Source organism: Oncorhynchus mykiss, chromosome 19 (assembly GCF_057628025.1).
Source record: "Oncorhynchus mykiss isolate SJ-2025 chromosome 19, ASM5762802v1, whole genome shotgun sequence".
In the NCBI taxonomy this organism is placed as follows: Eukaryota; Metazoa; Chordata; class Actinopteri; order Salmoniformes; family Salmonidae; genus Oncorhynchus; species Oncorhynchus mykiss.
In genome coordinates, this window is record NC_143040.1 from 5,026,219 (window position 1) to 5,040,000 (window position 13,782).

The 13,782-nt window shown below is 44.6% G+C and overlaps 1 protein-coding gene across 1 annotated transcript in view; it reads left to right on the top strand.

The window, feature by feature from the left end:
* LOC110513598 (mast/stem cell growth factor receptor kita) overlaps nucleotides 1–13,782 on the top strand; it is an 84,957-nt gene that overhangs the window by 41,490 nt on the left and 29,685 nt on the right. The window contains exons 12-13 of the mRNA XM_090209916.1: nucleotides 12,031–12,135; nucleotides 12,328–12,438. Coding sequence (XP_090066042.1) covers nucleotides 12,031–12,135; nucleotides 12,328–12,438 — 216 coding nt within the window. The remainder of the gene's footprint in view (nucleotides 1–12,030; nucleotides 12,136–12,327; nucleotides 12,439–13,782) is intronic.

The window sequence follows — 13,782 nt, forward strand, 5'->3', positions numbered from 1 at the left end:
ACCCCCCAACACTGACACTACTACATACCTCTACTACATAATGACTAGTTACCCCTGTATCACCCCCCAACACTGACACTACTACATACCTCTACTACATAATGACTAGTTACCCCTGTATCACCCCCCAACACTGACACTACTACATACCTCTACTACATAATGACTAGTTACCCCTGTATCACCCCCCAACACTGACACTACTACATACCTCTACTACATAATGACTAGTTACCCCTGTATCACCCCCAACACTGACACTACTACATACCTCTACTACATAATGACTAGTTACCCCTGTATCACCCCCCAACACTGACACTACTACATACCTCTACTACATAATGACTAGTTACCCCTGTATCACCCCCCAACACTGACACTACTACATACCTCTACTACATAATGACTAGTTACCCCTGTATCACCCCCCAACACTGACACTACTACATACCTCTACTACATAATGACTAGTTACCCCTGTATCACCCCCCAACACTGACACTACTACATACCTCTACTACATAATGACTAGTTACCCCTGTATCACCCCCCAACACTGACACTACTACATACCTCTACTACATAATGACTAGTTACCCCTGTATCACCCCCCAACACTGACACTACTACATACCTCTACTACATAATGACTAGTTACCCCTGTATCACCCCCCAACACTGACACTACTACATACCTCTACTACATAATGACTAGTTACCCCTGTATCACCCCCAACACTGACACTACTACATACCTCTACTACATAATGACTAGTTACCCCTGTATCACCCCCCAACACTGACACTACTACATACCTCTACTACATAATGACTAGTTACCCCTGTATCACCCCCCAACACTGACACTACTACATACCTCTACTACATAATGACTAGTTACCCCTGTATCACCCCCCAACACTGACACTACTACATACCTCTACTACATAATGACTAGTTACCCCTGTATCACCCCCCAACACTGACACTACTACATACCTCTACTACATAATGACTAGTTACCCCTGTATCACCCCCCAACACTGACACTACTACATACCTCTACTACATAATGACTAGTTACCCCTGTATCACCCCCCAACACTGACACTACTACATACCTCTACTACATAATGACTAGTTACCCCTGTATCACCCCCCAACACTGACACTACTACATAATGACTAGTTACCCCTGTATCACCCCCCAACACTGACACTACTACATACCTCTACTACATAATGACTAGTTACCCCTGTATCACCCCCCAACACTGACACTACTACATACCTCTACTACATAATGACTAGTTACCCCTGTATCACCCCCCAACACTGACACTACTACATACCTCTACTACATAATGACTAGTTACCCCTGTATCACCCCCCAACACTGACACTACTACATACCTCTACTACATAATGACTAGTTACCCCTGTATCACCCCCCAACACTGACACTACTACATACCTCTACTACATAATGACTAGTTACCCCTGTATCACCCCCCAACACTGACACTACTACATACCTCTACTACATAATGACTAGTTACCCCTGTATCACCCCCCAACACTGACACTACTACATACCTCTACTACATAATGACTAGTTACCCCTGTATCACCCCCCAACACTGACACTACTACATACCTCTACTACATAATGACTAGTTACCCCTGTATCACCCCCCAACACTGACACTACTACATACCTCTACTACATAATGACTAGTTACCCCTGTATCACCCCCCAACACTGACACTACTACATACCTCTACTACATAATGACTAGTTACCCCTGTATCACCCCCCAACACTGACACTACTACATACCTCTACTACATAATGACTAGTTACCCCTGTATCACCCCCCAACACTGACACTACTACATACCTCTACTACATAATGACTAGTTACCCCTGTATCACCCCCCAACACTGACACTACTACATACCTCTACTACATAATGACTAGTTACCCCTGTATCACCCCCCAACACTGACACTACTACATACCTCTACTACATAATGACTAGTTACCCCTGTATCACCCCCCAACACTGACACTACTACATACCTCTACTACATAATGACTAGTTACCCCTGTATCACCCCCCAACACTGACACTACTACATACCTCTACTACATAATGACTAGTTACCCCTGTATCACCCCCCAACACTGACACTACTACATACCTCTACTACATAATGACTAGTTACCCCTGTATCACCCCCCAACACTGACACTACTACATACCTCTACTACATAATGACTAGTTACCCCTGTATCACCCCCCAACACTGACACTACTACATACCTCTACTACATAATGACTAGTTACCCCTGTATCACCCCCCAACACTGACACTACTACATACCTCTACTACATAATGACTAGTTACCCCTGTATCACCCCCCAACACTGACACTACTACATACCTCTACTACATAATGACTAGTTACCCCTGTATCACCCCCCAACACTGACACTACTACATACCTCTACTACATAATGACTAGTTACCCCTGTATCACCCCCCAACACTGACACTACTACATACCTCTACTACATAATGACTAGTTACCCCTGTATCACCCCCCAACACTGACACTACTACATACCTCTACTACATAATGACTAGTTACCCCTGTATCACCCCCCAACACTGACACTACTACATACCTCTACTACATAATGACTAGTTACCCCTGTATCACCCCCCAACACTGACACTACTACATACCTCTACTACATAATGACTAGTTACCCCTGTATCACCCCCCAACACTGACACTACTACATACCTCTACTACATAATGACTAGTTACCCCTGTATCACCCCCAACACTGACACTACTACATACCTCTACTACATAATGACTAGTTACCCCTGTATCACCCCCCAACACTGACACTACTACATACCTCTACTACATAATGACTAGTTACCCCTGTATCACCCCCCAACACTGACACTACTACATACCTCTACTACATAATGACTAGTTACCCCTGTATCACCCCCCAACACTGACACTACTACATACCTCTACTACATAATGACTAGTTACCCCTGTATCACCCCCCAACACTGACACTACTACATACCTCTACTACATAATGACTAGTTACCCCTGTATCACCCCCCAACACTGACACTACTACATACCTCTACTACATAATGACTAGTTACCCCTGTATCACCCCCCAACACTGACACTACTACATACCTCTACTACATAATGACTAGTTACCCCTGTATCACCCCCCAACACTGACACTACTACATACCTCTACTACATAATGACTAGTTACCCCTGTATCACCCCCAACACTGACACTACTACATACCTCTACTACATAATGACTAGTTACCCCTGTATCACCCCCCAACACTGACACTACTACATACCTCTACTACATAATGACTAGTTACCCCTGTATCACCCCCCAACACTGACACTACTACATACCTCTACTACATAATGACTAGTTACCCCTGTATCACCCCCCAACACTGACACTACTACATACCTCTACTACATAATGACTAGTTACCCCTGTATCACCCCCCAACACTGACACTACTACATACCTCTACTACATAATGACTAGTTACCCCTGTATCACCCCCAACACTGACACTACTACATACCTCTACTACATAATGACTAGTTACCCCTGTATCACCCCCCAACACTGACACTACTACATACCTCTACTACATAATGACTAGTTACCCCTGTATCACCCCCCAACACTGACACTACTACATACCTCTACTACATAATGACTAGTTACCCCTGTATCACCCCCCAACACTGACACTACTACATAATGACTAGTTACCCCTGTATCACCCCCCAACACTGACACTACTACATACCTCTACTACATAATGACTAGTTACCCCTGTATCACCCCCCAACACTGACACTACTACATACCTCTACTACATAATGACTAGTTACCCCTGTATCACCCCCCAACACTGACACTACTACATACCTCTACTACATAATGACTAGTTACCCCTGTATCACCCCCCAACACTGACACTACTACATACCTCTACTACATAATGACTAGTTACCCCTGTATCACCCCCCAACACTGACACTACTACATACCTCTACTACATAATGACTAGTTACCCCTGTATCACCCCCCAACACTGACACTACTACATACCTCTACTACATAATGACTAGTTACCCCTGTATCACCCCCCAACACTGACACTACTACATACCTCTACTACATAATGACTAGTTACCCCTGTATCACCCCCCAACACTGACACTACTACATACCTCTACTACATAATGACTAGTTACCCCTGTATCACCCCCCAACACTGACACTACTACATACCTCTACTACATAATGACTAGTTACCCCTGTATCACCCCCAACACTGACACTACTACATACCTCTACTACATAATGACTAGTTACCCCTGTATCACCCCCCAACACTGACACTACTACATACCTCTACTACATAATGACTAGTTACCCCTGTATCACCCCCCAACACTGACACTACTACATACCTCTACTACATAATGACTAGTTACCCCTGTATCACCCCCCAACACTGACACTACTACATACCTCTACTACATAATGACTAGTTACCCCTGTATCACCCCCCAACACTGACACTACTACATACCTCTACTACATAATGACTAGTTACCCCTGTATCACCCCCCAACACTGACACTACTACATACCTCTACTACATAATGACTAGTTACCCCTGTATCACCCCCCAACACTGACACTACTACATACCTCTACTACATAATGACTAGTTACCCCTGTATCACCCCCCAACACTGACACTACTACATACCTCTACTACATAATGACTAGTTACCCCTGTATCACCCCCCAACACTGACACTACTACATACCTCTACTACATAATGACTAGTTACCCCTGTATCACCCCCCAACACTGACACTACTACATACCTCTACTACATAATGACTAGTTACCCCTGTATCACCCCCCAACACTGACACTACTACATACCTCTACTACATAATGACTAGTTACCCCTGTATCACCCCCCAACACTGACACTACTACATACCTCTACTACATAATGACTAGTTACCCCTGTATCACCCCCCAACACTGACACTACTACATACCTCTACTACATAATGACTAGTTACCCCTGTATCACCCCCCAACACTGACACTACTACATACCTCTACTACATAATGACTAGTTACCCCTGTATCACCCCCCAACACTGACACTACTACATACCTCTACTACATAATGACTAGTTACCCCTGTATCACCCCCCAACACTGACACTACTACATAATGACTAGTTACCCCTGTATCACCCCCCAACACTGACACTACTACATACCTCTACTACATAATGACTAGTTACCCCTGTATCACCCCCCAACACTGACACTACTACATAATGACTAGTTACCCCTGTATCACCCCCCAACACTGACACTACTACATACCTCTACTACATAATGACTAGTTACCCCTGTATCACCCCCCACACTGACACTACTACATACCTCTACTACATAATGACTAGTTACCCCTGTATCACCCCCCAACACTGACACTACTACATACCTCTACTACATAATGACTAGTTACCCCTGTATCACCCCCCAACACTGACACTACTACATACCTCTACTACATAATGACTAGTTACCCCTGTATCACCCCCCAACACTGACACTACTACATACCTCTACTACATAATGACTAGTTACCCCTGTATCACCCCCCAACACTGACACTACTACATACCTCTACTACATAATGACTAGTTACCCCTGTATCACCCCCCACACTGACACTACTACATACCTCTACTACATAATGACTAGTTACCCCTGTATCACCCCCCACACTGACACTACTACATACCTCTACTACATAATGACTAGTTACCCCTGTATCACCCCCCACACTGACACTACTACATACCTCTACTACATAATGACTAGTTACCCCTGTATCACCCCCCACACTGACTCTACTACATAATGACTAGTTACCCCTGTATCACCCCCCACACTGACACTACTACATAATGACTAGTTACCCCTGTATCACCCCCCACACTGACACTACTACATACCTCTACTACATAATGACTAGTTACCCCTGTATCACCCCCCACACTGACACTACTACATACCTCTACTACATAATGACTAGTTACCCCTGTATCACCCCCCAACACTGACACTACTACATAATGACTAGTTACCCCTGTATCACCCCCCACACTGACACTACTACATACCTCTACTACATAATGACTAGTTACCACTGTATCACCCCCCACACTGACACTACTACATACCTCTACTACATAATGACTAGTTACCCCTGTATCACCCCCCACACTGACACTACTACATACCTCTACTACATAATGACTAGTTACCCCTGTATCACCCCCCAACACTGACTCTACTACATACCTCTACTACATAATGACTAGTTACCCCTGTATCACCCCCCAACACTGACACTACTACATAATGACTAGTTACCCCTGTATCACCCCCCAACACTGACACTACTACATAATGACTAGTTACCCCTGTATCACCCCCCAACACTGACTCTACTACATAATGACTAGTTACCCCTGTATCACCCCCCAACACTGACACTACTACATACCTCTACTACATAATGACTAGTTACCCCTGTATCACCCCCCACACTGACACTACTACATACCTCTACTACATAATGACTAGTTACCCCTGTATCACCCCCCAACACTGACACTACTACATACCTCTACTACATAATGACTAGTTACCCCTGTATCACCCCCCAACACTGACACTACTACATACCTCTACTACATAATGACTAGTTACCCCTGTATCACCCCCCAACACTGACACTACTACATACCTCTACTACATAATGACTAGTTACCCCTGTATCACCCCCCAACACTGACACTACTACATACCTCTACTACATAATGACTAGTTACCCCTGTATCACCCCCCAACACTGACACTACTACATACCTCTACTACATAATGACTAGTTACCCCTGTATCACCCCCCAACACTGACACTACTACATACCTCTACTACATAATGACTAGTTACCTCTGTATCACCCCCCAACACTGACACTACTACATACCTCTACTACATAATGACTAGTTACCCCTGTATCACCCCCCAACACTGACACTACTACATACCTCTACTACATAATGACTAGTTACCCCTGTATCACCCCCCAACACTGACACTACTACATACCTCTACTACATAATGACTAGTTACCCCTGTATCACCCCCCAACACTGACACTACTACATACCTCTACTACATAATGACTAGTTACCCCTGTATCACCCCCCAACACTGACACTACTACATACCTCTACTACATAATGACTAGTTACCCCTGTATCACCCCCCAACACTGACACTACTACATACCTCTACTACATAATGACTAGTTACCCCTGTATCACCCCCCAACACTGACACTACTACATACCTCTACTACATAATGACTAGTTACCCCTGTATCACCCCCCAACACTGACACTACTACATACCTCTACTACATAATGACTAGTTACCCCTGTATCACCCCCCAACACTGACACTACTACATACCTCTACTACATAATGACTAGTTACCCCTGTATCACCCCCCAACACTGACACTACTACATACCTCTACTACATAATGACTAGTTACCCCTGTATCACCCCCAACACTGACACTACTACATACCTCTACTACATAATGACTAGTTACCCCTGTATCACCCCCCAACACTGACACTACTACATACCTCTACTACATAATGACTAGTTACCCCTGTATCACCCCCCAACACTGACACTACTACATACCTCTACTACATAATGACTAGTTACCCCTGTATCACCCCCCAACACTGACACTACTACATAATGACTAGTTACCCCTGTATCACCCCCCAACACTGACACTACTACATACCTCTACTACATAATGACTAGTTACCCCTGTATCACCCCCCAACACTGACACTACTACATAATGACTAGTTACCCCTGTATCACCCCCCAACACTGACACTACTACATACCTCTACTACATAATGACTAGTTACCCCTGTATCACCCCCCACACTGACACTACTACATACCTCTACTACATAATGACTAGTTACCCCTGTATCACCCCCCAACACTGACACTACTACATACCTCTACTACATAATGACTAGTTACCCCTGTATCACCCCCCAACACTGACACTACTACATACCTCTACTACATAATGACTAGTTACCCCTGTATCACCCCCCAACACTGACACTACTACATACCTCTACTACATAATGACTAGTTACCCCTGTATCACCCCCCAACACTGACACTACTACATACCTCTACTACATAATGACTAGTTACCCCTGTATCACCCCCCACACTGACACTACTACATACCTCTACTACATAATGACTAGTTACCCCTGTATCACCCCCCACACTGACACTACTACATACCTCTACTACATAATGACTAGTTACCCCTGTATCACCCCCCACACTGACACTACTACATACCTCTACTACATAATGACTAGTTACCCCTGTATCACCCCCCACACTGACTCTACTACATAATGACTAGTTACCCCTGTATCACCCCCCACACTGACACTACTACATAATGACTAGTTACCCCTGTATCACCCCCCACACTGACACTACTACATACCTCTACTACATAATGACTAGTTACCCCTGTATCACCCCCCACACTGACACTACTACATACCTCTACTACATAATGACTAGTTACCCCTGTATCACCCCCCAACACTGACACTACTACATAATGACTAGTTACCCCTGTATCACCCCCCACACTGACACTACTACATACCTCTACTACATAATGACTAGTTACCACTGTATCACCCCCCACACTGACACTACTACATACCTCTACTACATAATGACTAGTTACCCCTGTATCACCCCCCACACTGACACTACTACATACCTCTACTACATAATGACTAGTTACCCCTGTATCACCCCCCAACACTGACTCTACTACATACCTCTACTACATAATGACTAGTTACCCCTGTATCACCCCCCAACACTGACACTACTACATAATGACTAGTTACCCCTGTATCACCCCCCAACACTGACACTACTACATAATGACTAGTTACCCCTGTATCACCCCCCAACACTGACTCTACTACATAATGACTAGTTACCCCTGTATCACCCCCCAACACTGACACTACTACATACCTCTACTACATAATGACTAGTTACCCCTGTATCACCCCCCACACTGACACTACTACATACCTCTACTACATAATGACTAGTTACCCCTGTATCACCCCCCAACACTGACACTACTACATACCTCTACTACATAATGACTAGTTACCCCTGTATCACCCCCCAACACTGACACTACTACATACCTCTACTACATAATGACTAGTTACCCCTGTATCACCCCCCAACACTGACACTACTACATACCTCTACTACATAATGACTAGTTACCCCTGTATCACCCCCCAACACTGACACTACTACATACCTCTACTACATAATGACTAGTTACCCCTGTATCACCCCCCAACACTGACACTACTACATACCTCTACTACATAATGACTAGTTACCCCTGTATCACCCCCCAACACTGACACTACTACATACCTCTACTACATAATGACTAGTTACCTCTGTATCACCCCCCAACACTGACACTACTACATACCTCTACTACATAATGACTAGTTACCCCTGTATCACCCCCCAACACTGACACTACTACATACCTCTACTACATAATGACTAGTTACCCCTGTATCACCCCCCAACACTGACACTACTACATACCTCTACTACATAATGACTAGTTACCCCTGTATCACCCCCCAACACTGACACTACTACATACCTCTACTACATAATGACTAGTTACCCCTGTATCACCCCCCAACACTGACACTACTACATACCTCTACTACATAATGACTAGTTACCCCTGTATCACCCCCCAACACTGACACTACTACATAATGACTAGTTACCACTGTATCACCCCCCAACACTGACACTACTACATACCTCTACTACATAATGACTAGTTACCCCTGTATCACCCCCCACACTGACACTACTACATACCTCTACTACATAATGACTAGTTACCCCTGTATCACCCCCCAACACTGACACTACTACATACCTCTACTACATAATGACTAGTTACCCCTGTATCACCCCCCAACACTGACACTACTACATACCTCTACTACATAATGACTAGTTACCCCTGTATCACCCCCCAACACTGACACTACTACATACCTCTACTACATAATGACTAGTTACCCCTGTATCACCCCCCAACACTGACACTACTACATAATGACTAGTTACCACTGTATCACCCCCCAACACTGACTCTACTACATAATGACTAGTTACCCCTGTATCACCCCCCAACACTGACACTACTACATACCTCTACTACATAATGACTAGTTACCCCTGTATCACCCCCCAACACTGACACTACTACATAATGACTAGTTACCCCTGTATCACCCCCCAACACTGACACTACTACATACCTCTACTACATAATGACTAGTTACCCCTGTATCACCCCCCAACACTGACACTACTACATACCTCTACTACATAATGACTAGTTACCCCTGTATCACCCCCCAACACTGACACTACTACATACCTCTACTACATAATGACTAGTTACCCCTGTATCACCCCCCAACACTGACACACTCACTACAAGTCCTCCAGCTGTCCACCATCACACAAGATCAACGTGTCAAAACCAGACAGTGGTTACTTCTCATCATCTAGTTTCAGTTTGACTCTGACTCAGACCCGGCCTGCAAGCCCACTCTCACAACAGCCAGGACTTATATAGACTCAGACCCAGCCTGCAAGCCCACTCTCACAACAGCCAGGACTTATATAGACTCAGACCCAGCCTGCAAGCCCACTCTCACAACAGCCAGGACTTATATAGACTCAGACCCAGCCTGCAAGCCCACTCTCACAACAGCCAGGACTTATATAGACTCAGACCCAGCCTGCAAGCCCACTCTCACAACAGCCAGGACTTATATAGACTCAGACCCAGCCTGCAAGCCCACTCTCACAACAGCCAGGGCTTATATAGACTCAGACCCAGCCTGCAAGCCCACTCTCACAACAGCCAGGGCTTATATAGACTCAGACCCAGCCTGCAAGCCCACTCTCACAACAGCCAGGACTTAAACCACAAAGACTAATATAGATGGCTTGTACAACGTATAGTGGCAGAGGTTTTAGAGACACATAGCAACAGTATCTTATTATAAGACCTTTTAAAGTCCCCTTAATCAATAATGGGGAGGTTTTTTTTAAACCTTTATTTAACTAGGAAAGTCAGTTAATAACAAATTCTTATTTACAATGACGGCCTAGGAACAGTGGGTTAACTGCCTGTTCAGGGGCAGAACGACAGATTTGTACCTTGTCAGCTCAGGGGTTTGAACTTGCAACCTTCCGGTTACTAGTCCAACGCACTAACCACTAGACTACCCTGCCGCCTAGGGACCCACCCCTCTACAATATATCGATATCAACAGTTTGTAATAGAAAGGGAATGATAACTATAGTAACAAAGTAAACGACAATTTACATTTTGATCAGTAACTGTAATATAATTACTGGAATGACTAGTTACCGCAAAAAAACAGTTGTGTTATTACTGTATAACACTGACGCACTCACTACAAGTCCTCCAGCTCTCCACCGTCTCACAAGATCATTGTTTTATTCCTGTATAACCCCCAACACTGACGCACACACAGAAACACTCGCTACCAGTCATCCCAGCTGCCGTAGTGTCAGGGAGATTTTAAAACCAGCTGAAATGTGTGTCTGTCTGTCTGTTTAGGTAAGACCCTGGGCTCAGGGGCCTTCGGTAAGGTGGTGAGAGCTACAGCCTATGGACTCTGTTCTGCTGACTCCGTCATGACTGTCGCTGTCAAGATGCTCAAACGTGAGTAGCTGTGCGCGTGTGTGTGTGTGTGTGAGAGAGACAGACAGACAGACAGACAGAGAGAGAGAGAGAGAGTGTGTATATGTGTGTGTGTGTGTCCTTTGCATCTTCTTCTTCGTCGTATTTAAAGCGATGACGATGTCATTACTAAGACGATGTCATTGCAACGATGTAACGATGATGTCACCGCAGCGAGCGCCCACTCCACCGAGAAGGAGGCTCTGATGTCGGAGCTGAAGGTTCTCAGTTACCTTGGCAACCACGTCAACATCGTCAACCTGCTGGGAGCTTGCACTGTGGGAGGTGAGAGGTCATCGACTCTATGGTAAAAGTCAGAGGGTCCACAGTAGTCATACTAACTGGTTCTCCCAAGATATCCTAAAACATCGCCATACTTTCCAGTTGAGCATTAAGAGATTTCCATTAAGGGATGTTTTACCAGATCCAGATTAACAGATCCAGATTAAGGGGTGTTTTACCAGATCCAGATTAAGGGGTGTTTTACCAGATCCAGATTAAGGGATCCAGATTAAGGGGTGTTTTACCAGATCCAGATTAAGGGATCCAGATTAAGGGGTGTTTTACCAGATCCAGATTAACAGATCCAGATTAAGGGGTGTTTTACCAGATCCAGATCAACAGATCCAGATTAAGGGGTGTTTTACCAGATCCAGATTAAGGGGTGTTTTACCAAATCCAGATTAAGGGGTGTTTTACCAGATCCAGATTAAGGGATGTTTTATCAGATCAAGATTAAGGGGTGTTTTACCAGATCCAGATTAAGGGGTGTTTTACCAGATCCAGATTAAGGGGTGTTTTACCAGATCCAGATTAAGGGGTGTTTTACCAGATCCAGATTAACAGATCCAGATTAAGGGATGTTTTACCAGATCCAGATTAAGCCTATTCCTGGACTCGTTGGAAAGCACATTCAATGAACAGAGTTTCTGAATTTAGTCCACATAGAACCTAAATTTAGGCATCTACTCACTTAATTTGCTTCGTAAGCAATAATCAATTTGAGCTTTCTTTATAAACTTCAACGTTTTTATATATATATTTTTTTTTTACCTTAATTTTACTAGGCAAATCAGTTAAGAACAAATTCTTATTTTCAATGACAGGCTATGAACAGTGGGTTAACTGCCTTGTTCAGGGGAACAGTGGGTTAACTGCCTTGTTCAGGGGAACAGTGGTTTAACTGCCTTGTTCAGGGGAACAGTGGGTTAACTGCCTTGTTCAGGGGAACAGTGGGTTAACTGCCTTGTTCAGGGGAACAGTGGGTTAACTGCCTTGTTCAGGGGAACAGTGGGTTAACTGCCTTGTTCAGGGGAACAGTGGGTTAACTGCCTTGTTCAGGGGAACAGTGGGTTAACTGCCTTGTTCAGGGGAACAGTGGTTTAACTGCCTTGTTCAGGGGAACAGTGGGTTAACTGCCTTGTTCAGGGGAACAGTGGGTTAACTGCCTTGTTCAGGGGAACAGTGGGTTAACTGCCTTGTTCAGGGGAACAGTGGGTTAACTGCCTTGTTCAGGGGAACAGTGGTTTAACTGCCTTGTTCAGGGGAACAGTGGGTTAACTGCCTTGTTCAGGGGAACAGTGGGTTAACTGCCTTGTTCAGGGGAACAGTGGGTTAACTGCCTTGTTC